General features: G+C 37.3%; 2 protein-coding genes across 4 annotated transcripts in view; both read left to right on the plus strand.

The window, feature by feature from the left end:
• The first annotated feature begins 743 nt into the window (after positions 1-743).
• On the plus strand, positions 744-12481 carry depdc4 (DEP domain containing 4). The gene is made up of 9 exons (XM_017696958.2): positions 744-940; positions 4233-4647; positions 6391-6542; positions 7354-7549; positions 8582-8817; positions 9116-9258; positions 9600-9725; positions 9850-9928; positions 10891-12481. The coding sequence occupies exons 1-9, from the start codon at positions 862-864 to the stop codon at positions 11088-11090; spliced, it is 1626 nt and encodes a 541-aa protein (XP_017552447.1). The 5' UTR covers positions 744-861; the 3' UTR covers positions 11091-12481.
• A 795-nt stretch (positions 12482-13276) lies between these two features.
• Positions 13277-26573, plus strand: part of scyl2 (SCY1 like pseudokinase 2) — a 29723-nt gene continuing 16426 nt past the window's right edge. For 2 of the 3 annotated variants that reach the window (XM_017696959.2, XM_017696960.2), the window contains exons 1-7: positions 13277-13410; positions 21793-21988; positions 23149-23306; positions 23910-24054; positions 25082-25231; positions 25505-25726; positions 26321-26437. In XM_017696959.2, the coding sequence (XP_017552448.1) occupies positions 21812-21988; positions 23149-23306; positions 23910-24054; positions 25082-25231; positions 25505-25726; positions 26321-26437 (969 nt within the window). In that variant the 5' untranslated portion in view covers positions 13277-13410; positions 21793-21811. Of the gene's footprint in view, positions 13411-13482; positions 13531-21792; positions 21989-23148; positions 23307-23909; positions 24055-25081; positions 25232-25504; positions 25727-26320; positions 26438-26573 lie in introns of those variants that run through there. The other variant, XM_037540111.1, reaches the window with a different exon arrangement.

Raw genomic sequence — 26573 nt, forward strand, 5'->3', positions numbered from 1 at the left:
TATCTACATGAGCGAGGGTGCGGATGTGTTCCTGGCGTCAGACGTCTATTTTCGTGTTAGTAAACAATGCAGTTTTTCCCGCCCACTTACACCGCCACCAAGCTCAGTGTGTACCCGCCGGCTTCAGCTCAAACAGTTTCTGATGAAATATGCAGTGTAATCACCAAAAAATACTTAATGGACATCCATGTAGATGATCACAGACCACTACATTGACTAAAGTTTGCGAGAAGTAAGCCACTTTCCATTGCTCTCACACTCTAGATTACAGATATTTCCATTGAACAAAGTTTTCAAACAGCAGCGTATAAAAAATGAAATAAATTAAATTAAATGATTTAAATAAAATAATAATAATGGCTACGAATAGTACCATTTTACATAACAGGATAATAATAAGATAAATATTAATATAGTAGAAAGTAAAGTAAAACGAAATAAGTGAAAACAAAGCATGACAAATTTTAATATGCACATAACCTGTCCACATTACAATACATTAAACATTTCGCTCAGTGAAAATGCGTTTCCATTTGGACAAAATTTTCTGTCGCTAAGTACCTGAACAAACACTGGCCTTACTCAAATGTCGGCGGTGTTAGGCGGACTTTTATTTTGAACATAGGCTTTTTGAAGTTTAAGTGTTGGGAGAAGATTTTGCCGGCCTTCAATTTTATTCAAATAAATCAACGACCAGTTCAGGACAGTCTCTTGTATGTTTCTGTCTGTCAGTTAAAATACAAGCAACAAAAACAAACCCGCATGAAGATACTTAGAGATAAGCAAGCTGCATTTTAAAAGCATTTCCATCCGTTGTCCTGTCAACCGCTCCAGTCTGGCACCGTCATCTCCGGGTTCGTGATGGCGGTGGATTTGACTCCGAGGTTCAGGAGGCTGAACAGCCAAACTAGAGGTTTTAGAGAAAACCAACACCAAACAGGTAATATGAGTAAGATTTGACGTGCGCACACATTGCTGGTTGCTGATAATGTCTTCGGATATACTCAGAGCGAGGGAACCTGTAATTGTAGCGTTATAGTCGGGTGTAATTACACGGTCACAGCCAACCTCACTGACTTTGGTCGACAGGAGTCTGTCAGACTCCAGTATAACTGATAATACAGCTTATTATTATCATCTTTACCCCTTAAATGTTCATCGTTAAATGCTCAACAGTGAGAGATTTGTCCGCACATGGACCCAAATATTAAGTATGTTATGAAGAAAGTTTCTACAAATGCGTAACGTTTTCAAAAGGATTTCTTTCACTGGACGACATGGGTTTGGTTTCTGTGATCTTCCAAAAGAAGCAGACCTGCACAACAATATGCTCAAGGAATTTCTTTTCCCCACATAGTATAAAATCAGAGGTGGACGAAGTACACAAACCATGTACTTGAGTTAAAGTAGAGATCCCCAAGGTAAAATATTACTCCAGTAAAAGTAGAAGTACTCTAGACCTCAATTTGATTAAAAGTACAAAAGTATTTGCCTTCAAATGTACTTAAGTATCGAAAGTAAAAGTATTAAAAGAGTAATTATGACTCTGATGTCCTGTTATCTTTTTTAAAACAAGAATCGCTTCATGAACTCATTTTAGGTGAAAATCCTCCAGCGTCTCTCTTGGTAAACCAGTCTTTTAATAGAAGGTAATTAATTAGTGACGCTGACGTCTATTAAAATGATCATAAGCACAAAACACTGAAGGTAAACAGTTTCCATCAGGTAGAACCGAGTGGCTCTGAAATCACTTTATACAAACAAGCAAAGTTTTAGTTGAAGATTACTTTGTAACTTAGTTACAAGTTGAATAAAAACTGGCTTTAAACTCAGGATCACAAATAAGTTTTCCTTTACTGTGTTGATCTCTGTTCATAAACGTAAACTAACCGAAACTAATTTACTATAAAATGAAAGTGTTTATATGAACTCAGAAAAAAAGAAACATTACAGTCACGACTGCATATGTGGACATATTTCTATATTGTGGTCTATTTACACAAAGTTAGGTTAGTTCATCATTTAGGTGACGCATGTGCTCCCAAATATTTATGCTGCTGCACTGACGTTGAACCGTGTGCTGCACTGGGTCGGTATGACTAACAGGTCAAAACAAGCTCAGAACAAAGTGACCGCTGTGCCCTGATTGGTGCTCTGGCTTTGCTCTTCTTTTGTTTTGACATGTTACTTTTTTATACACACAAAAAACAAAAGGAACGACAGATTTCTCAAAATGTAGTGGAGTAAAAGGTCAGATATTAGACTCTGAAATGTAGTGGAGTGAAAGTAAAAAGTCACCCAAAATGGAAAAACTTAAGTACAGATATACAAAAAAACTACTTAAGTACAGCAACAAATTACATTTACTTAGTTACTGCCCACCACTGTATAAAATAAGCTTTATTGTTCAACCAAGGCTAAAACATTCCAAGCTCCCACAGCCGGTCCTATGCAAAACACCAATCAACAAAAATATGCACATTCACATTTAAGCATAAAAACTAGGGATATGCCAATATGGACACTGTGAGGCAATGTTAATATCTGATATTTTTAATGTTCAGACCTGCCAATACATAAACATTTACAAAATGTGAAACTGGAACAAAATCCACCTGAGAGTGTATTTCAGTAGGGTTTCTAATGCAGTCAAATAATAAAATGCCGAAGTTTTACAGTGATAATAGCCCAGTGTCTTTTAAACATTATGATCTTCAGGAATACAGTGAGTGCATTACTAATTATCAGTCAAATGTAAACAAATATCTGATGCTGATCACTTTTAAAAGGTCCATATAAAGTAAAACCTCCCCTTTTTATAGTAAAAGAGTTTGATGTAGTATGTAAGTACTGTTAAAGGTTTACTGTACTGTTCACTCAGCAGTCCATGCAGTATATATATGGAAAGCTAAGCTAAGGAAAATATGCCATTTTGAAGTCATAGATTTTGCTTTGTGATGTCGTGACGAAACAAATAATTTATATATATCTGCCTATTCAGCCTATAGTAGCTGCCCCACCCATTCGCGCTGAATGAAGAAGCAGTGTTTCAGCATGCACTGCTTTTTGAGATAGGATTACGTACATTTGCCTGAATTATTCATAAAGGGCACAGTAACGAAAACAGCTTGTTTAATTCTAAAGGATTAATAAAGGAAAAATGATAAACATCAAACAAAACTGTCATTTAATGATTTTTTCCATTTTTAGATTCTAAATGTTAAAATATGAAGGTGACATATCAGTGGCCTCATTGTTTGTGTATGAAAAATACCAATTCATTGGAAAATGTCAAATAAAAGGTTCATTTATTTGATTAGTCCACAGACCAAGAATATTATTCAGCATTCATTTATGGAACATTTCTTCCCCTTTCCATCATTTTCTAAAAAAAATGACCCAGTGATGGAGAGGTATGGAGAGGTAACTAATGTGACAGTGTGGCTCAAACTGTCTCTCTATATGACCTGTTGGTTCTAGCCTTCATCTAACATTAGAAACTCCTGTTCATTTAATTAATTCAAAAAGAACATTTCATTCTCATTAAAGTACGCTTAATGACCAATACTGAACATGTACAACAGTTCAAATAGTTCATATATGCATATAGATATAGATAGTGAGTGAATCAGTGAGTGAAAGACAGTGAGTGAGTGAATCAGTGAGTGAAAGACAGTGAGTGAGTGAATCAGTGAGTGAGAAAAAAGTGATTTTCCTATATCTTTACACAATGTTTTATATATATATATATATATATATATATATATATATATATATATATATATATATATATATATATATATGTATCTTCTGTGAACAGGGACACATAAGTAATTATGAGAATAATAAAGGTTTGATAAAAAACATTTATTTGGTCATATTTTATATGCAAATGTGATGTTGGTGAGAATGTGAAAATGACCATGTACTAATGAAAAATGATTAAAAAAAACAATGTTACTCATTAGAATTAGTATTTTCTCATATACCATGTTAACAATAACTAAGTAGCTTTAGAATTAATAGCTTTAAGCTTTGGAAACACATTTAGCACATTTTTGTATCTTGTGCATCTCCTCAAATGTTGTGGACCCAAATGGCACCTGTTTTGTAGAATGACTCAGATGCCTTCTTAAACAAGCTTCTTGATTTCTGACTGTAAGTAATCTAGCCAGAGACTTGTTTCATGGCCCACAGCCTGACCTCATCTTTACCTATACTCTTCCACTCAGGTGTGACAGGGCCATTCAGGGCAACACAGCTCTGGCGAAACATTATTGGGGCCTTACAGACACAGGTTGAGGTCAAGCGTCGCCGCCAGCACTTGCGAGTGCACCGAGAGTGCTTCACTGGCTCTGATGCCGTCGATGTGGTGCTCAGCCATCTCATGCAGAACATCTATTTCTGCTCCAGTGAGGTGTCCCGCCTCAAGGCTGCAAGGCTTTGTCAGGCTCTCATGGACGCACGAGTGTTTGAACCTGTTGGAATGAAGCTCTTTCGCAGGGAGAAGGAGATGGCCTTTGAGGACTCCAGCTGCAGCCTGTACCACTTTCTGGACTGTGATGCCCTTCCTGGATCAGCCAAGGGTGGCAATATGGAGAACGTAACACCAGTGAAAGAAAACGGAAAGAAAAAGAAGGGGTCCAGGTCAGTGAATGACTCAATAATGCTATCATAACCTTACAACTAGGAATGCGCTAATATGGGAATTCTGAGCAGATGCAGATATCTAATATTTTTCCATGTACATATTCTTCGATTCCCAAACATAAACGTTAAAATATCCACCTGGGTTAGCATCACACAGAGAAAAGCATTTGTGTAGGGTTAGAAATGCAGTAAGATGAATAAAATGTAGTTATTTAAGCACATCAGCCCATCAGTGCCAGCAACATTCTGTTCTGCCTCGTACGTTAATTATGTCATCAAATATTGGTTTGAAATTTTGGCCAAATTGAAGCGTCTGTCTAATGTCAACATCTGTCTTACGTCCAATTAAATTCAGATATTATTGTTCATCCCTACTTCGAATCACTTTTTTTACTAAATAGATTTGCACCTGATTAAGGGTTGCCAATATCACAAAAGACATACCATTATGTTGGTTGGATTTTCATACATATTCATATGTGATTTAAATGATTTACACTTTTTGCTCACAGATTCTTTTGCAGATTTTTTGCTGATATTTTGTGAACAAATTTGAACAAAGTTCTTAGTGCTCCAAAAAAACAGTGGTGTCATGTTTTAAAAATGAAATTAAAATTATGTGTATTATGATTTTTTTTATTCTTTGAGAAGAAGCGGGTAGAAAAAAGGAAAAAAAAATGAAAGCATGCCGTTTATGAGGAACGGTCAATCACAAGAAACTTGAGATGTCATGGCATTTTTTTCAAAGAAGGAAAAATCTATGTAAACATGTAGAAAGTAAAGCAGTGCTGTTATTGTTAGTACTTTTTGGAGTAAAAATTGCTTTGTATTCTTGTATGAATATGTATGACTTGCTTCCTCTGCTAAAAAGCAATATTCTTCACAAAGAAAAAAAGTCACCAGAGGGATCCAACTCCATCATCCCTGATTGGTCAGAAACTCCCCTGATTGGTTCAAGAGCTGTTTATGATTCAAAATCCTGAATTTATAGGGGAATTTCACAATAACTAATAGGTACATTTCTGTATAATTCAATGGTTGAGATGTAAACAAAGTGGTTCAGAGTGGTTTAATTTGAAATTTTAAGAGAAACTAATTGAGAGAATTGTTCACAGCATTAGTCATAGGAACCAGACATCAGAAGAATTTGAGGAATCGAAAAGTTACATCACAGTTTTACATTAAATAGTTATGAAAAAGCTGCTTGATGTCTGAGACGCGGTTTTGAAAGCAAGCTTTTAGCTGAAAATGTATTTTTTAAGCTGTTCAGGGTGGAGAGATACATGCAGGGTTTTGTAAAGCCAGACTATATTTTTTTACAGATTTACCACAATTTATATCATCAACATTACATATGAACATGGAAAGGAAATAAAGTGGCAGTTTCTGGTTCCTATCACCACCACTCTAACACTCTAACAAATAAATCAAACCAGTCTGAATTACATTGTTTACAACTCATCAGTATAATTATGAAGAAAATTAGAAATATAGTAATATATCTCTGAAACAGAAAATCTAGAGTTAGATTGAACTAAGCTTAATGTTGCTCAGGCACAAATCCCACTTGGTGAGACCTTGGTCTAAATCTGTCCTTTTACACATGCAGTTGTTTAGTGTTCTAGGCGACTGACAATGCCAGTAATATACTCAGAATAGAGACTGTATGTAATATAATGTGATAAGGATAACATATCCCTTTATTGACCACTGCTACTCCTGATACATGTTTATTTGAAGGTTTGATGGTGTGAGAACCATCTCTAACCCCTTGGCACATGGATCCTCAGACAGAAGGGTGGAGAGAATACTGCAAACAATTAACCTCCAGCCATCCATGCCCTCTGGCCTAAATCGTGCTGGCTTATCCTCCAGTTACCTCTCAAAGAAAGGTGAGACAGGTGGACGTGAAGCACTTGAGAAGATGATTAAGCGTCAGACCCTAAAGGCCCATTATTTTACAGTGATTTGAGCTCAAATCAGAACGTATTGTGATTATTTGTAAATACAGGCCCTAGTCTGTTAGCTTCTTGTCCTATGCTATCAAGAGACCATTAAATGAACACCTTTCATAGACAGATGTTCCTTATTTTTATAAAAAATAAGAGTTTGATATATGTAAATATTGTTACATTTTAAAACTGAACGTAGCCTCATGACTTAAAAAAAACATTTGCTCCCTAGTCCATATAGTCTCCATATGGAAACTAAGCTGCAAAATCAGCCAGTTTTGAATGAATCGTCTTTGTCATACCAGGAAAACCAACACATTTACATATATCCATCTATTCAGCCTACACCAGTTTAGACCTGCTTACTCACACTGAAGTTATAAGGAGTGTTTAGGCCTGGAATGCTTTTTGAATGAGGCCCAATACAGGTCAACCAATCAAAAAGGAGATAGTTTACATATATCTGCGTTAAAGGGACAGTAAGACAGGTTGGAAAATGGTCATGTAAAAATGAATTATGACTGGTTTTTGTACGTAAAACCACATGTTGGACCAGAAAAGAAAGTAAGAAAAATGTAAGATTTGGGCTGTTCGGGCAAATTATTTTAGTGCTGTAAGATTTTCTTGTTTTTCGCATCTTCACCTTCATTTTCACCTCTTTTTGCCTCTAAACAGCTACCTGGATGTAGTACATACATTTATGTAATAGTAATTTGAATGTTGAGGCTTGATACAGTGTTATATTTTGCAGTGGTACAGGAAGTGTGGAAACAGCAGACTCTCCTCCAGCTGCTACAGTTAGTGGAGTTACCCGTGCTGGACTGCATTCTGACCTCACCAGCAAAACCTGAGCCGCTTCGCATGCCCGTGCATCGTAACCACGAAGACTTGGTCATCTCCAACACCTGCGTGGACCGGGAGGTGTCTCAGGTCCTCAACCTGCCAGAGTGAGTGTGCAATTTGCATGGTTCCTTGAAACGATCACTGGCCGTTTCTTCGTTATTAGGTTTTAAGATACCTGGAGCTGTTGTGTGAATGCCACATGTCTTTCAAACTTAATGTGTAGATATCTGTGTTATTCAAATGTAATTTCATAATTAATAACGTAGTACTTTGGTAAAGAATTATGCTTATATTCTGTATTCACATTAGGGCTGTCAAGATCATGAATTTGTTTGCTGATGTTTAACATATGAATACTTGTTATTAAGGATTTAATTGTGTGTTCTTGTTCATTGTTTACAATTATTAAAGTGTAAGCCTAAAGTTGCCAAAATGCTTTCTAGCGATGTTTATTTAGTAGCTACCCCTACTGTCATATGTAAACTTTGGCAAAGCGGTACGTTCTTTTCCTGAAATTAAATTCTTAATATAATATGTTTTCTGCTTACAAACACAAATGTAATATTGATTGAAAGATTGCAATCTACAGGCCTGACATATTTCTCCTCTCTTCTCTCCATAAGTTATGACTAGCACCCCTAGTCAGAATGTTTTGTTGATTTTCTAAGTGATAATAAGCACACGTCCTCAACAAAGAACACCCTTGTACACATTTTGGTACACAATTACAGTTTGTTTGCTGAAATGAATGTTTTGGGGGAAAAAACATAAAATGTGACCTGTGCAAAAGTTTCATATTTTATGTTTTATTTTTTCCAGTATGTTAATCTCAACAAAAAAATATAAATTGTGCACTAAAATCTGCATAAAATGTCATATTTAAGTGGGTTCTCTGTGGAGGATGTGAAATTTATAATTCATTTTCATTCAGAAAACCAACAAAACATAATTTCACCAGGGATATTTAAACTTTTGCATACAACTGTAAATAATAAATCAAATCCCATCATTTTCTAATGAATTCTCTAACTGCAGCTTCTAAGGGTTAAATTTGTTATAGTTATATGTTTATTTCATCTTTATTGGGTTGGTTTTGGTTTGCTTGGCATCATCACATCTACCATTTGTCTTTGCAGAATGGACTCATGGCTGATGGCGGCTGTGGACTGTCTGGAGCTGTTCCCAGATCAACTGATAGTAGCGACAGGAGAGCAGCTTCTCCAAGAAGGTGCTATAGAGGGTGAAGAGAGGCTTGGAGTCCAGAAGAAGCTACTGTTTGACACCATATCCAAGTACTACAGCAGTCAAGAGAGAATGCCCTTACTGGCCGGACGTTACATGGACATCCACGCAGGCATCCTTAAACTGTTAGGTAAAAGTGGTGTGTTAGTATAGTGCTGAGAATAGATGATTTAGTATTTTAGTATGGAGTATCCATTTCTACAGTACAGAGGATTAAAAACAGGGCATTATCTGTTGTTCCTAAACATGTTTTGTTGTTATACTTGTTGTAATAATGAAATGTGGGCTGTGTATATTTTATGCTGTATGTTTTTTTGTTATGCTAAGCTTGTTATATTAAGTTTTCTTAATTTTGTGAAAAAATTAATTACATGCACAACATATAAGACTGTTATATTTGTTTATGCGCTTGTCTGTTTGTGTGTTAGACTGTGGGAGGAGTGAGGATGCTCTGAGAGCATCTCAGCTCTGTCTGCGTCTGTTGGACACCAGCTCTAGAGATGAGCTGCGCAGACTGCTAACCTTCATGGCTGAAGCTGCAGACTCCAAGGCCTTCAAACTGCACAGACAGGTATCAACCACAAGCAGCAAAACAAAAAATGTTACAGTTGTATGTAGAAGTATGACCCTACTTCTGCACGTTTTAGTGCACAGTTACTGTTAATTTGTTGAATTTAATGTATTGGAGATTAAATGTTGGCTTTATTCAACCCTGATAATGTTGTTTTCTCCATGTACTAATTATCTTTTTCATTTGGTACCATTCTCATGGAATGACTTATTGTAAGTGATAGTTATGTTTTGGATATGGCCCCTTATTTTTTAAGGGGCCAAATGAAAAAATGAGAGAGAAAAAGCTGTGAAAACCGAATGTCGGGGATGTCTGCTTTGTTTTTTCTTGTTTGAGAGCAGACAGAGAACAGGGCCTTGGTCAGCAGGATGTTTGTGAAGGCTGTGCTTCAGAGTAAAGATGTTGGCCGCGCACAGTGCGAGCAGCTGTTATTGTTTCTCATGGACAACCATGTAGACCTGTTCAAGGTAACATAAACCCAAAAAGATATACTGACATTTTTACTTTTATTTCTGGTTCTATTGTCTGACAAAACATATAGTACCTCGAGGACGGTCTATTAATTTTTCTGTTTTGATTTGGTAAAACTAGACACCAGTGTCCCTAATTGAAGCGGTGAGGAAGGCCCTTCAAACCTTGCAGCAAGGGAGGGATCCAGATAACATAGCCTGTAAGTTTACATTATTACATGTTGCATAAATGTGTTCTTATTAGTTACTAAGTCTTTCACTACACGATTATATGATTCACTTACACAAAATTAATCTAGAATCAGAATCGCTTTATTTTGCCAAGTGTGTTACACATACAAGGAATTTGTCTTGGTGAGTGCACATATGTATGATATGACCAGACAGCGCACAGACTGTAAGAAGGGAAAAGTAAAATAAATTGCAATAAAGGTACATGTAAAATAAAGAATAATAATAAAAAAACAGCCAATGTAAAAGGAGTTTAGGAGATGTACATATAAGATTCGTGGATATCGGTACATAAGGATGTATGAATGTCTATTATTATGATATTTAGATATAAGATAATGCACTTGCATAAGGAATGGGAAAGTCGAGGGAAAATAAGTGAAAAACAAAAGTTTCCAGAATAGAAAATATAACTCAGTGCAACATCTAAATTAGTAAGATCTAAATTTCCTTTGTGCTTTGTGATGTGCTATGGATGCTAACAGATGGCCTCAGCTGATAGTTTGCTGGACATAGCAACAATAAAAAGGGAAGCAGGACTATGAATTTTGCAGCCTGTCAGTTATTTAGGAAATAATTCAGCGCTCAATTTTCAAACATTCAGTTCTGTTTGTCACATTCAACGTGCAAATGTAACTGGAGGAACTAGTGGAATATAGACAGTAGGGCAATAGTCCTTATTAGACATCACATTTTAATGTCCATATCATATTGTGAAGCCATAATAATTAGGAAAACAATGTTGTAAAATTGCCCAATAGTTTTATTTTGGACCAAAAACAATGTATACATTAGTGAATGTTGTTATCAATTGTAATTCATTCTAACTCTTATGCAGTTGACTCTCCACTTGTAGACTTATGTGTTTTTTTATACCCCTAGTTCTAATGTGTTCATGCATACTGAAACATATGCCTCCATTGCCTTGTAGTGTTCGTGTTCTGTCAGCAGGTGTCGATGAAGCAGTATGAGGAGCAGCGAGAAAAGGCCACCTTTGACAGCTTAAAGGAGCTTATTGACAATATTACCCTCAGTAACGACCTGTCTGCCAAAGAGAGGAGGCGACTCATCAAGGCGTTCCAGAAACACCACCCAGCAGTGTTTCTCCAGCATTTCTCTTCCACCTTCTAGAGATATAGCGGGTACTTTGTCTGTTAGTAAACATACTGTTGTATTCAACATATTGAACTCCCCTGGTCAAATGACGTTTTGTTGATTTTCTAAGTGAAAATTAGTGAACACGTCCTTTACAGATAACACACTTAAATAAGGCATTTTTTTGCAGATGCTTGTGCACAATTTTATTTATTTGCTGGGTTTAACATATTGAAAAAATGAAAAGATAAAATGTAAATGTGCCATGTTTTTTTTATTAAATTTTATTCCCCCTATATGTTAAATTCAGCAAAGAAACATATTTGAAAAGTATTTGCATTAAATGTGCAGCACTTTGTCCTCTCTGGAGGATGTGTGCTTATTTTAAAATCAACAGAATGCATAATTCGACCAGAGCCCAACGATTTTTTGACAAGACAGTAGACATTTTTGCATTTGTGCTTGTCAGAACCGTAGCTGTAGGTATTAGCAGTATGTAATGTGCAGGTACTTTTGAGCTGCTGTATGTACTTACAGGAAAAGGTAAGGGCTGACAAAGCGAAATTAACAAACAACGTAGCCTCGTGACACTAAATGATTCATTGATAGTTTGCACATCAACGCTGTCATATCAATATCTGATAACCCCATTATTTTTTGGTTATACCAAAAAAATATTTTTTTTGGAAATAATAGCTTTACATTGTGACTGTATGTGAGTGAAACACTAGCTCTGTTTTAACAGAAGTTCATCAGCCAAGCCATGATAATTTGTCTACTTCACTTAATCTGATTTGCTGTACATATTGAATCGTTTTCAATTTCTAGTCTGAACTGAGAATGACTTGAAGTAATAAATACATATAGTATTTGAAGTATAATTACAGATAGTCAGGAGAGTTACTAAAATTGCTAAAAATTTTTGCTATGTTTCATTAATGTAGTCGACTCAGGTTCTGTTAGATGGTCGTAGATCCACTGGATGCTGAATATGACTTGAAATTAATGATCTCTTCTGATCTGTGCAGGTTTTGGGGAAATATGTGATGATTCCTAACATAGAAAGGGATGTCTATTATGAAATGTAGCACAATAATAACAAATAATTTAATTCACCTGTTGAGAACACTAGTGTTTTGAAAATGTAACAAAATAATTTTATAGTTTTGAATGAAAAAATGAATGTGTTATTGTAGTGCTTAACATGAACTGGATTACCTGTGATTATAGGTTTTTTAAAAATGTAGTGCTTATTGAGAGGTGTACAAATCACCACATACCAACATTTTTATTTCTTGCTCATTTAGAAGCACTTTATGTTTTGATTTCTAACACTGTTATACAAAGTGAGTCACCACTGTTTTTGTAGCTGTACTGATGCACTATTTTGACCTGTTGTTGCTGAAGTAAAATTGAGTTGTCGCTAAGGTAGTGTTTGTTTGTTCTTTATTACCTTTTTGTAATACCATTGCTAAAAGGTCTTGAAACCTTATATACCTCTGACATAAAATGTGGATGTTACTAGGGCTGGGTATTGTTACTTTTTTCCCCTTACCAGTCCCTTGACTTCAATACTGGTTCCTGATTGACGATTCATCCGTATCTTGTTATTTGTTTTTTGACATGGTTGTGATTGAATTGAACAATACTTCCTTATACCATCTTTTATTTGTTCACTTACTTTTGACATTGTTTTGATTGAATTTAACACTTTATTTAGTTTATTAATAGGTCTGGCTGTTGTTCAGTACTGATGCCAGTACCTTAATTTCAATACCGATTTCTGGACCACACTATTTCCATACCTTTTTTTTAATAAGAAAAATATAAAGTGAAGAGTTAAATTTCAGCAGTTTGCAAAGTTAACAAAAGGTCTTCACTTGATACCACAATACAGTTTGGGAACACTACTGATAAGAAATGTAGGTGTTATAAAGTAATTTACCCATAGTATTTACTTGGCTTATTTAATAGTCTTTTTTTTTTTTTAACGTAATTCTAGCAAAGATTTTATTTTGTAAATTACTTTTTGCTGATATGAAACGTCTATATTATAAACCAGTAATCTTCCCATAAGCATCACCAGCCGTCTAATAGTAGGTGAGCTATTTATTTTTATTTTTATTTATATTATTTACATTCACTCCAAGACTTTTATGTCACTGAAGTGCTGTTCCTCCGGGAAATGTAGTCCTGTTCGCTCCCTGTGTTTCAAGCTTCACAGAGAGGCTCTTCACAGGTGTTTTGATGTAGCTGCTCCAGGCTGTGGGCTACTGGCGCTATACTGACGTTTAAATAGCCCTAAAATTGACGTGAACGTGAGATACGTTTCGCTGTCACCTCGTCGCGTATAAAGGTAAGAAACGACGCGAGCCGACTCGAAACGGTCCGTCTTCAGCGAAACGTTACGAGCCGACTCGGACATCTCAAGAGTGACGTCTCGAACAAGCTAAGCTAACTTAGCTCCTCCGCAGCAGTTCAGTGGCTTTTAAAACTGTTTTCCTCTAAACAGCTTTAATTTACCTCACAGCCGTGTTTTTGTACAGTTTCTCGTTTTCTGCCTAGATCTGTGTAGTTAATATTTCACGGGAACAGAATAATGAAAAGAGGGAAAACAAGTCGTTCATTTTTGTGTGGATGAGACAGACGTTTTGTGTACGATTATAGAGTGGGTTTACCTGGCTGAAACACTCTTAAGTGGGTTTAAATGACATAAATCAGCTTTAACGTTGGTTTTTTGGCAATAACGCCGATGGTCCGGTGTCAGCTACGCTAGGCTAAGCTAACTAACACGTAGGTTAGGTTAGCTGTGGCTGTATTTGAGTCAGACCTGGTTGGTCCCTGGCTGCTAGACGAACCTGCTACCAGTGTGAAGAATAAGACGGTAACAAAGACGTTTGAACTGCCTCTGTTTATTATTTCTTTGTTCTGAAATGTCTTTAAACTTCAGCTTAGCGTTCACCCTAGCCAGCCAACGAGAAAGTGTCTTCCTTAGCTTTAGCTGACCTAGCAAGGAGGAGTGTTGATGATGAACTCGCCAGCTTGCGCCTTCTCGGCGGTGTTTTAAACGCTGTTAGACATCATTTCTCGTCATGGTTTCGGGTTAAGCGACTGCTCTTAAAGCTGAATAAGATTTGGGAGTGACAAGGCAGGATTCACCTGTTAGCACCTGCTCGTAGGTCACGTACGCATGCAACTGTGGAAGAGGACAGTAGCGGATTTTCTGTCTTATTAATTCATGAAACACCTCGCCTGGTCAGTTCGGTTGACCCAGGTTAACCCTGCCGACAGCTGCCAGACTTGTTTTCTGAACATGGTGCTCTGAGTACCTGTGGCCTTCTTATACACCTAAACCTGTTCATACTACACTCTTAAAAAGATGGTGCTTCAGAAGTTATTTAGTAAAGGGAATGGTTCTGTAAAGAACCCTTTAATGCTTAAATGGTGGTGTTGTACATGGTTCTATGCAGCATAAAAAGGTTCTGTTGATTGACATTGGATCAATAGAAGAACTCTTTTTGGTGCTGTATAAAACCACTTTCAAAAAATGCTCTATATAGAACTATCAACAACTCATTTTGAAATGTGTTGGTAACTGGGCGTGTTATGTTATCTTGCATTCATTCCATCTACAGTATATGGCAGTAAAACATGCACATTAACTACAAGACATGTTCAAAAACAGAACATCACAAAAACAAATCCAACGAAACAAGACCAAGTGAATGGAACTGTGTACAAACAGAAGATAACGTTCCCTTATCTGTCTTACTCAGCAACGCAGTTCCACTAGGGATAAAACAGTCTTTTAATCCTATTACAGCTCATTTATTCTGCATTACTCTGGTAACTGGTAAATATTAGAGAAAACCCTAAAGTCATTTCAGTGAAATATCAAATCGAGTAACCATTTAAAAAGCCTGTCACTGTGTCTGCCTCTGCTCCGAACACCCACCCAGCTGTTGTGATTACCGTTTGAAACCCTAGAAAGCGGCCAGTAGAAACAGCTGTCCATCACTTTCGAATTAGAGTGGTTAGATGCTTTGACAGATTGTCTGCCGGGTTTAAGACGTGTCCCGCGCTCCTGCTGCTCACAATCAAAATCAGTGTCACACGGTCAGCTGGAGGGAAGCACATAATGTATACACTGTGTGCACAATTATTAGGCAAGTCTTATTTTTGAGGATTATCTTTATTAATCACCAACTACAGTGCTCTCGGTTAATCCCAAATGTTTATAAACCTCAAACATGAATGTTTAAGAAAAATAAAGTGAAGTTTTGTTTTTCTTAGGAGAATATATGTGCACATTTATTGGGCAACTATGATGGTGCAGAATTATTACGCAACTAAATGAAAAACACATTTTCCCATTTCACTGTTTTATTTTCATCTGTTCAAGTGAGAATTATAAACAAACAAACAACTCAAAACTTTCCAATGAACATTTCTGAGAAATAAAAAAAAAAATTGTGACCAATACAGCCACCCTTCTTTTCAATAACAGTGACAAGCCTTCCATTCATGGAGTCTGTCAGTTTCTTGTTCTGTTGACGATCAACTTTTTGTGCAGCAGCAACCACAGCCTCCCAGACCCTGTTCAGAGAGGTGTACTGTTTTCCTTCACTGTAAATCTCCTGTTTAAGAATTGCCCACAAGTTCTCAATTGGGTTCAGGTCAGATGAGGAAGGGGGCCATGTCAGAAGTTTTTCATCTTTAATGCCTTTACTGGCGAGCCATGCAGAGGAGTACTTGGATGCATGTGACGGAGCGTTGTCCTGCATAAAATCATTGTCCTTTTGAAAGATGCAGATTCTTCCTGTACCACTGCTTAAAGAAAGTGTCTTCTAAAAACTGGCAGTAGGCTTGGGAGTTGATTTTGAGCCCATCTTCAACCCGAAAAGGTCCAACCAGCTCATCTTTAGTAATACCAGCCCATACCAGTACCCCACCTCCACCTTGCTGGCGTCTGACTCGAAGTGGAGCTCTGTCCCGTTACTGATCCAGGCACGGGCCCATCCATCTGGTCCTTCAAGAGTCACTCTCATTTAATCAGTCCATAAAACCTTTGAAAAATCTGTCTTCAGATTCTTCTTGGACCAGTCTAGACACTTCAGCTTATGTGTCTTGTTCAGTGGTGGTCAGGTTTCAGCCTTCCTTACCTTGGCCATGTGTCTGAGCGCTGAACATCTTGTACTTCTTGGTACTCCAGCTAGGTTGCAGTTCTGGAATATGACAGAACTGGAAGATAATGGGTTCCTGGTAGCTTCACACTTGATTCTTCTCAAATCCTTGGCAGTTAATTTGTGTCTTTTTTTTTTTTCTTTTTTTTTTCTTCGTTTCTTGCGACCCTGTTGACTATTTGCAACAAAACGTTTGATGGTTCTGTGATCCCGCCCCAATATCTTAGCAATTTCAAGACTGCTGCATCCCTCTGAGAGACCTTTGGTAATTTTTAACTTTTCAGAGAAAGTTCAATCTCTTTTTTGGCCCATTTTGCCTAAAGAAAAAAGCTGCCTAATAATTATGCACACCTTGATATAGGGTGCTGACCTCCTTAGGCCACACCCTCCCTCATTACACAGATACACATCACCTGCTATGCTGTAATCCATTAAGCATTCAAGTTTATCCAGCTTGCCTAAAATGATATGGTCAAAATACTCACTTGCCTAATAATTGTGCACACAGTGTAGTGCATAGTGCTTTCATGAAGCAGCTTTACAGAAACCCTAATGAGCAGCGCTAAGAGTGACCGTGTCAGGAAAAACTCCATAAGAGCACGATGAAAGGAACGCTTAGAGGATCCAAGACTCAAAAGGAGAATCCACAGACAAGCCAGAAAAGGCTGGACTGCTGATTGTCAGACATGCGCAGGAGGTTATAGATCAGTTTATATACAGAGTTGCATTTAAGTGTAAAACTGGAGTGAATTTAAAAAAAAAAAGCAAATGACGTAGTTAAAAATCAATGTTGAGAGGGATTATAATTCCACTGTCTTTTCAAAGTAGCACCTTTTCTCAAACAACCTCTCTATTCCACAGATTTATTTGTACTAAAAATATTTTAGCCCTTGAAAAAGTGTAACCCTTTACCCTCATGTGTGGTGTTGTATGAAAACACAGACTGTTTATTAAAAAGTGATCTCAAAGTGCTGATTCTTAGTTGTCTGTTTCACACGCTGGTTTGTGGTGCAGTTCGAGTGTTAGCTCATGAGAAGTTGTTGCAGTTTAATGAGAAGCTCTGGATTGAGATGACCAATTTGGGACTCTCAGCAGCTGAAAACTGTTTCCCTGTTTACAGAATCCTGGCTGTTGCAGCTCGTTCGCATGTGCCACCTGATCACAGTGTGAGAAGGCAAGAGAATGATTTTAGGGAGATGCAGGAGCTGCAGCTACGGAAGAGTGATGATTATACTAGAGATTTCATTTTAGGGTGTTTTTGACTTAAGTGCACACTCAGTGTGGGTGGTAGGCTAAAAATATTATATCACAGTGCTTGTAGATGCACTCTATTTCACAATATTTGATGTCTTTTTTTTTTTTTTTTGGAGGTTTGTGAATTTCTCCATTGTGGGAATTATCTTGTGAAGATGTTGGGATGGAGAAAAGACATCAGCAAAGCAGTGGTGTTGCATTAAAAGAAACCTAAAAACTATGAGCAAAACACTCAGTCACTGTTCCTTCTTAATTCTTTTTGGGTTCTACAAGAATAAAACTGAATTGATATATTAATAAAATAATAACATCTGTTCACATTTATTTGGTCCATGCAGTTACAATACACCATTTAAGAAGGAGCAGTTAGAAGAAAACTCATGCAACTGGTAAAAATTAATTATTAAAACAAGAAAATGGCATAATTGCCAGACATCCAATCAGGAACCTGTGATGCAGTTTATGCAGTTACTACACCAGTTGTTGTTTTTTTTTTAAAGTTCTCTCTAATTGGTCTAAATCCATTTCTTTTTAATGATCCCTGCTGTTGTTCTGTGTTCTGAAGTGGTGTTGTACGTGTGATATATTCAGAAAAGCATTTTATGCCGTAATTTATTGCAATTTATTTATTTATTATAAATTATTTCAACCTAGTGTGGGATTCTGATGTTAATTTCTGCTGACAGGTTTTCCTAGTCATTCTAGCTTCAAGTCAGTCCTTTTACAAGGGATGTCACTCTGTATTTGGTAATGACTGCCATTTCCACATATAACAGCCTAAGTGTTTCATTGTTCAAATCAGCAACTAAACAGCTAATGAAACAAAAAGAGCGCTCACCTAGAAAAATTACTGTTCTGCTGGACTGTTACTGGAATTAAATTGTGAAATATTATGACATTGTTAATAAATTACTTTTGACATACATGGATAGACAAAAAGTGCTGTAGTACAGCAGACAGTCTTGTCAGATTGACAGGTTTTATGTCCATTTGTGCAGATATTGGATGGGATGGGAGCCCTCCCACTGCATAACGTGGCAGAAAACTGCCTGTCTTGTCAAGAAGAGTCCATTTGACACACCGATTGACCAGTTACAGCCCTCTGTTTTGGTGCGATGAGGAGGCAACTGTGGAAATCTGATACAATGCACTGAAAGTCATTTTTGGATATGATGTCCAGTGCTGGCAAGTGTTTGCTATCACTGAGCAGAATTTAGTTGGAAAAACAAAACTGTGTTTCCATGTTTGCATGATAAAAATGTTGCATGGAAGCACATGCTCAGACATGCGGATAGCCAGTCAGAATGCAACTGACAAAATCCTGATAGTCGTGGCCAGCTTTGTATGCAAAAATATCTAGGGTTAGGCTTGGGGTTAGAGTAGGTTGAGTCAGTGGAAAAAGCAGTTTGATGGGTGGGGCGTCATGATTTTAGCGGGTTATGTAAGTAATTAAAATGAATAAAATACGTTGCTTAACACACGTTTTGTGGCTATAACTGCCTCCTCTCATTTGGGTGGGCTTTCCAAGAGATTTTTGGAATGTGTCTGTTGTAAAATGTGCTCATTCAATCAAAAGGGCATTTGTGAGATTAGGTACTGATATTGGATAAAAAGCCCTGGCTCACAGTCGACGTACCATTTCATCCCAAAGGTGTTCAGTGGGGTTGAGGTCAGGGATCTATGCAGGATACTAGGGTTCCTGAACATCAGACTTGTCAAACCATTTATTTATGAAACAGGAAAGGTCCTTCCCAAACAGATACCATGAACTTGGAAGCATAAAATTGTCTAAAATGCTTTTGTATTTTGTAGCATTAACACTTATTCTTGACTGTATTTAAGGGGCTGAACCCAAACCCTGAAAAGAGCCTCAGACCATTATCCCTCCTCCACCAAACTTTGCTGTTGGCACTATGCTTTCTGGTAAATTGTGTTCTCCTGGTATTTGTACTAAATTTATCCATCAGACTGTGAGAAAGTTGAGTGTGATTCATTGCTCCAGAGAATGATGAAAGAGTCACCTGGATTTGTGTAAAGCATGCCACCACTGAACTCTGGAGGAGGTTCCATTGGCGTTGCCTGACGGTGTTCGTAGGGATTTTAGGCTTGTGTGACGTTGCTTGGCCATGGAAGCCTATTTCATGAAGCCCCTGACACACACATTTTGTTTTGATGTTGCCTCCAAAAACAATTTGGAACTGGTACTAAGTGACTCAACAGAGGATGGGCAGTTTTTGTGTGGTACATGGGTCAGTACTCAGCAGCCCTGCTGTTTTACTGTTCCTAGATGCTTCCATTTAACGATAGTAGCAGTAATGTTTGACTGGGGTAGATCTAGACGTACAGAAATGTATGAACTGTGATAAAGGTGGAATCATATGACGGTGACATGTTTCAAATCACTGAGGTCTTCAGAGTGACTCTGCCAGTGTTTGTCTATTGTCTATATATGCTTGATTTTAGAGATCTGTTTAGCCATATAGTGTATTTCTGCTTTAATGCCCTCACCTTTTGCCTCCATAACCCTCATATCCTCTGCCCCATGCAGAACACTCATTCAACACTCATTGAATTAAAATGATTTCATTTTCCTCAATCTCTGAGATGATGCTCTGAATCTGTCATCTTTTCTCTGTTTTTTTTGGTTCTTAAAGTTCTTTTTGAAGACTGGAGCACTTGCAGGGCTTAAACTGTCCATAGGCAGGGAGTAAGCTCAGAGATTTCTGCTGCTGTTATTTCTTCATTCTTTGTTCGTCTTTGACATGTGAAAAAAAGCAACTGGGCAGAGTGCGAGAGAGAAAACAGATGCTTTGTGTGTTAGTGTGAGAGAGGCGTAAACTAACTGAAGGTGAGGAAACTGGCTCTAAAAAGAAGTTTCCTACATACAGCCTGCTACATACCGCTTTGTTTCTTAGCTGACTTTGCATTCACAGACGTGTTCTGTGTTTCAAAAATAGTGTATCGTCCAGTACTAAGGGTGTATTGATGCATTCATCTGAAGGTGGTTATTCCACTGCAATGGTTTTGGTATGTTAGAATCAATAAAAATGTATTCTAATATATTGACTAAAAATAGTTCTTCATTCAGAATAAAGCTTGGTTTTGTTTTCCACCACAGACAAGTAGATTTTTAAAATATACAAAATTCTGAATCATACCAAAATAAGATCGAAGTGTATAGTGGTGCAATTGTAAAATTGATGATGCTTTGATTATTTATTTATATATATATATATATATATATATATATATATATATATATATATATATATATATATATATATATATATATATATATATAAAACCAAATAATTGCAATGAAATTTAATTATTGTGAGGGCAGATATTTGCATTCCTGCTTAGTATACATGTAACGACAAAGTAGTTGCCCTGCAGTACTGGACAGAAGTCAGAGACCATCTTCAGTTTCCAGTCAAAACAGCCATAAAGTTCAAGTTACTCATTTTTCAGGAGATCTTTCTGAGAAGATTAGATATAAGATAATCCAAGAAGGGGAAAAACGGGAGTTTCCAAAACTGAAGTTAAAAATGATTTAAAGATACAGACAAAATGGGACACTTAACAACCATGCAAGACCTGGTAGACCACCAAAAACTGTTACCTTCAGATCAACGGTATTTAAGTTCTTATATTTGAGAGAGAGAAGAGAACTAAGCTCCACTCTTGCTTCAGATTTGAAAACATCAACAGGTGCTTCTGTCCATCCCTCCTCTGTGAGAACACCACTCAACACTGAAAGGATGTGTTGCCGTCAATACGTTGTTACTGAGAAAAGGAAATCAACTAAAATCAAAATATGCAAATCAGAGCAAGAATAATGAACTGACTACCAAACCTCAGCATCACTGAATGTGTTTGATTACTTAAATTGTGAAAAGCAGAAAATTATGAACTTCCCAGACTGAACCTTGGAAGTGTGAAAAAAAATAGCCCTGCAGACTTCTTTAAAAACTGATAGTGTCTGGAAAACAATGGAAGCGTTGAAAAAGGCAAAGCGTGGACACACTAAATACTGAAAACTGTGTTTTATGTAGTTGTTGAGACTTTGGTGTAACTTTTTTCTTAAATATGTTTTCCTGATGCTAAAAATGAATAACTTATGAAAGCTGTTTTGACTCGACATGAAAGAAATGTGGTCCCTGACTTTTGCACAGAACTGTGTACATGCCAAGTCATTTAGCGGTTGCCCACAACTGGAAAATACATAGTACAGTGAATTTTTGAAAATGCCAGTTTTATGTTTTTTTTTATATTTTTGTTGTTTTATCTGATCGCCATAGGTTGACGGCTGACTACATCATGGAGTCCATGCTCAATAAGCTAAAAAGCACAGTCACCAAGGTGACGGCTGATGTGACCAGCGCTGTCATGGGAAACCCTGTGACTCGAGAGTTTGAAGTTGGCCGCCACATTGCCAGCGGGGGACCGGGGATGTGCTGGAGGATTTACAATGGCACTAAGAAGTCCACAAAACAGGTGTGAGACGGTTTCTCAGAATGATGTTCAGAGAATTTTAAGTAATTTGGGCTACATGATTGAAGAAAATAATCTTGAAGGTTTTATGGTTTTTATTCCTTTATATAACTCTGTTAGCAAGTCTAGGAGTGTCTCAAATAGCAGAGTTACTTTATGTTTAATTGTTGGTGCTTGTTAGTACAGATATGGATGCTCGCGAGGGGTAGAGAAAAAAAATATAATATACTCGTAAATGGTAAGTTGGAACAGACTAAAAGAACCAGTAGTGCCACAATAAAGAAGTATTAAAAACCAAATGCACTGATTTTCTGTTTAACATTTTACATATGGCTGTTCACTAAATTCAGTTAAACAGGACTAGGCAGGACTCTTTGTAATGAAACATGTAGTTGCTCAGTGTACTTTAAGTATTAATGATTTAGATGCACTGATATGAAAATTGGGGACTGATGCCCATACATAAACTGGGACTAGATCCACTTGGATTAACATTATGGAGAACTGTAGCACTTCCTTGTATAGTGTTACAATGCAGTAAATGAAAAGAAAGAAAAAAAACTGAATTTTTATTCAATAGCTCAGCAGTGACAAAAAAATTTGAGTATACTTACTTCATTGACAATAATTACCTCATCATTTTTTTTTCTTTTAAAACAAGTATCTGCTAAAACAGATAATTCATATTTCGTCATTTGTCATATTTCATCCTGACTGGTAAACCAGAAATTATCAGAAAAGCATAATATGGCATTAAATTATCACTTAAAAAGTAAATACTGTGATCTTGCCCACCCCTGTAATGTTTCTTTTGTTGGCTATGAAGGCCATTTAATTTTCAGTAAGGCAGTTAAAGGAGGCGACAGTATTTGGTAGGATTTGTACAGAAATGATGAAACAGTTAATGATGTTGCAGCTCTAGCTCTGTTTTTCCCTCCTTCACTTTATGATTGTGGATTAACTTGAGTAATTGATAACATTAGCTGAGAATAGAATGACGGCTGTTGAAGTGAGATAAACTGCAGTAATACAGGATGTAACACTGTTTTCTTGATAATAAAGAATCCTGCTTTACAGTTAAAAAAAGTTTTTAAACAATTGTACTTTGAAACTTACACATTATTCTAGAAATTTAGCATAAAATCCTTTGTTCTTTTATACAGGAAGTAGCAGTTTTTGTATTTGATAAGAAGATAATTGACAGATATCAGAAGTTTGAGAAGGACCAGATCATCGATTCACTCAAAAAAGGAGTTCAACAGCTAACCCGCTTACGACACCCACGCCTTCTTACAGTTCAGCATCCTTTGGAAGAGTCAAGGTGAGATACGGACATAAACATATTAGAATCATTTTATACATTTACCTGCAGCAAAACTGGTTTTATATTATTCAAAACCTTGATTACAAACATTTCCAAACCAAATGGCCATTCTGAACTTTTGTAGAAACAGTGTATAACATTTATTTAAAAAAAAAAAAAAAAGAAAACTAGCATAGAAGACTCAACACAGAGCAGAGAGCAGAACCGTTACTCTCACTCACATTGAGAGAGAAGGGGGTGTTTGAGTCAGAGCACTATTGGATCTCTTGCTTTCAACATAAGTGCTGTTGGACTGCTGCGTTGGGCCTCAGTATTGGATCAAAAGACTCGGCCAAGCTCTGGGGAAGAGGCTATGAATAATGCATAGATGAAGGAGCGAAAGATGGAATAGGGAGCAAAGATGAGAGTTTTTGCGCCCCCTGTGGCTTCAAATTCAGTTTGTAAAAACATCCATGTAGGCTTCATGGATTCTTCCCCTACTGTTTGTGTCTGTGTATTTCTGCCCAGTAACTGCTTGTACTGCTGTTGTTTCTGTGTATATTCTGTCACTGGACTTTGCCTCTTTTTGACACATTTTCTTTCTCTCTCTGTCTCTTTCAGGGACTGCCTGGCATTCTGCACAGAGCCCGTGTTTGCTAGCCTGGCTAACGTGCTGGGCCAGTGGGACAATCTGCCTAGCCCTCTTCCCACAGATATTAAAGAGTACAAACTATATGATGTGGAGACCAAGTATGGCTTACTGCAGGTAAGATGAACCTACAAGTCCTGCTGAAACCTACTGGGTTCCCTTTAAGGAGATTTGTGAAAGTATAAATGCAGTAAATAACATGAAATCAAATAAAGTGCTAGATCAAAAGTTAAAGGTGACTCTTTAGCACAGTTAATCTTGCATAATTATTGAGCAGCATAATGACACCGATTGCTTTTGCAGCAAAATTGGACATTTCCAATCTATTTCTTACATATGCATTTCCTTAGGAGATTCTGATTTATAGTTGTCACGGTTAGGTATGTGCATTCTGACTGTCACATTCAAGCATCTGCCATAGTTAATGAACAGATTTCTGGTTAACCACAGGAAATGAAAAGGAACAAAGAAAGGACTTTATAAAGGACAAAATAGCTGAAGGAAATCGGTAGGCTTTTTGTCCAAGTTTCAGAAGCTGCCTCGTCAGATGAGCTAATGAGGGAACACTGCTACAATGTTGACTGCTGTTGAAGACTTGTCATCTTCTATATGAGGTCTATTCTCCTCAGTCGATGATGTGCCAACATTACGTTGTCCGAGATATGTATGTTCACTGTTGCTGGATCTAGGTAATATCAACAAGAGCAGCCTAGGAAAAGTGAAGTGCATATTTGTAGGTTGCTCAAAGAATGCTGTCACCATTAAAACTACTGGTAGGATAATTTTATATCCTAAAAAGTTCTTATCAAAAAAGCTACCAGTATTAAAGTTGAATTTCAGATTTTTTTTTTTTGTTCTTCATATTTCAGTTGTTTATATACAAAGTCAATCAGAGTCGTTTAACATGTTAAAGTTAGACTGATTACCACAGTGTAGAATTAAAAATAAATAAATAAATAAATTGAACATATACGTTGTGCAATGCTATTCTGAATAGATAGCAGGGTCTCAGTATGCCACATGCAATCGCAGGTTGTGTTTGTTGGTACTGAATGAACACAGAGTAGCCTCTCAGACTTGTTTCTTAGCAAAAGATAAAGCTTACAGTTGGTCCCTTGTCTTCTCCATCCTTCCACCTCCTCAGATCTCTGAGGGCCTGTCCTTTCTGCACAGTGGAGTAAAGATGGTACATGGTAACCTGTGCCCAGAGAACATCATCCTGAATAAGAGTGGAGCCTGGAAGATCATGGGCTTCGATTTCAGCATTTCCTCCAGCAATCCATCCGACGCTGAGGTAAGAGAATAGCTTGTGCTGCCCCCTAGTGTTCTTTACAGGCAAATGTGCAGCAATGAAGCTAGGAATGTGAGGGAGAGGAGTAAGACGAATATGTAGTGTCTGCAAAATATTTTGTTAGTAATTATCACAATACCTAATGAACACTCTCATAAATTTCAAAATGTGTATTGTGCATTGTGAGCATCCTGAGCAATGTCAGATGTCCTAGAGTTTCTGTGGGTGTTGCAGTGAATTAAGTAATTCATGTTTTCCTTTTCCTGTGTCCTATAGCCTAAATATGTATGTAAAGAGTGGGACCCCAATCTACCCCCGCTTTGCCTGCCTAACCCCGAGTATGTGGCCCCGGAATACATCCTGTCTGTCAGCTGTGACTCCGCCTCCGACATGTACTCACTGGGAGTGATTGTACATGCAGTGTTCAATGAGGGGAAGCCAGTCTTTCAGGTCAACAAGCAGGACATCTTCAAGAGTTTCAGCAGACAACTAGACCAGGTGAGTGAGTAAAAATGTGGTACAGGGCCTTTTCATCTAAAAAGATAATTGTGCTGGGGCAATTTATTGTAGTTTTTTCGGTGTGCTGGTTTTGCACAAAAATATAGCAGCAAAATTTGTTAATATTTATTTTTCAAATCAGCTCAGGGAAATTAACAAGTTATTGTGTTCGATCAATAATGGATGCTCCTTCAGATGGCATGAGCTAACAAGTCTAACAAGTGTCACTTTTAGTGCTGATGAGGACCTGTCAGCTTCTTACAGGTGATATTTACAGGTGATATGTGCAAAAGGCCACATTGAATTGTATTTCTAGTCATATTTAAGTCACGTTTTTATGTGGTTTCAAATGTACTTGCGTGAGTCTTCGTTTTAATAAGCAATCTGGATATGCAGATGATTGCGACTACAGTCTGACAGTACAGATGGACCATATGGATTTGGTCACTTGCAACTTTAAATCTGAACACTGAACTCTAAAAATCTTATTTACCCTGCTGTGCCAACAAGGCCTGTAAAAGTCCCACTAGTTGTAGGAAAAGCTCAATTATAACTGTAATTATAACTTTGAAATCATTTTTTCTCTTGTTTTAGTTGAGTCGTCTGAGTCCAGGAGTGCTGAGCCAGATCCCAGAGGAGGTGCGAGAGCATGTGAAGATGCTGCTGAGTGTCACGGCCAATGTGAGACCAGATGCCGACCAGATGACAAAGGTGAGGGTGCTTTTTCCTCTTGGCGTGAGTCTGTTGCAGCAGTGTTGTTAGTTTTGTGGAGCTGAATTTGAACCTTTCTGTCTGTTTTCTGTGCTCTGTCCTGTTTATACGTTGATATCTTCATGTAGTCTGTGTG

Source organism: Pygocentrus nattereri, chromosome 1 (genome assembly GCF_015220715.1).
Source record: "Pygocentrus nattereri isolate fPygNat1 chromosome 1, fPygNat1.pri, whole genome shotgun sequence".
In the NCBI taxonomy this organism is placed as follows: Eukaryota; Metazoa; Chordata; class Actinopteri; order Characiformes; family Serrasalmidae; genus Pygocentrus; species Pygocentrus nattereri.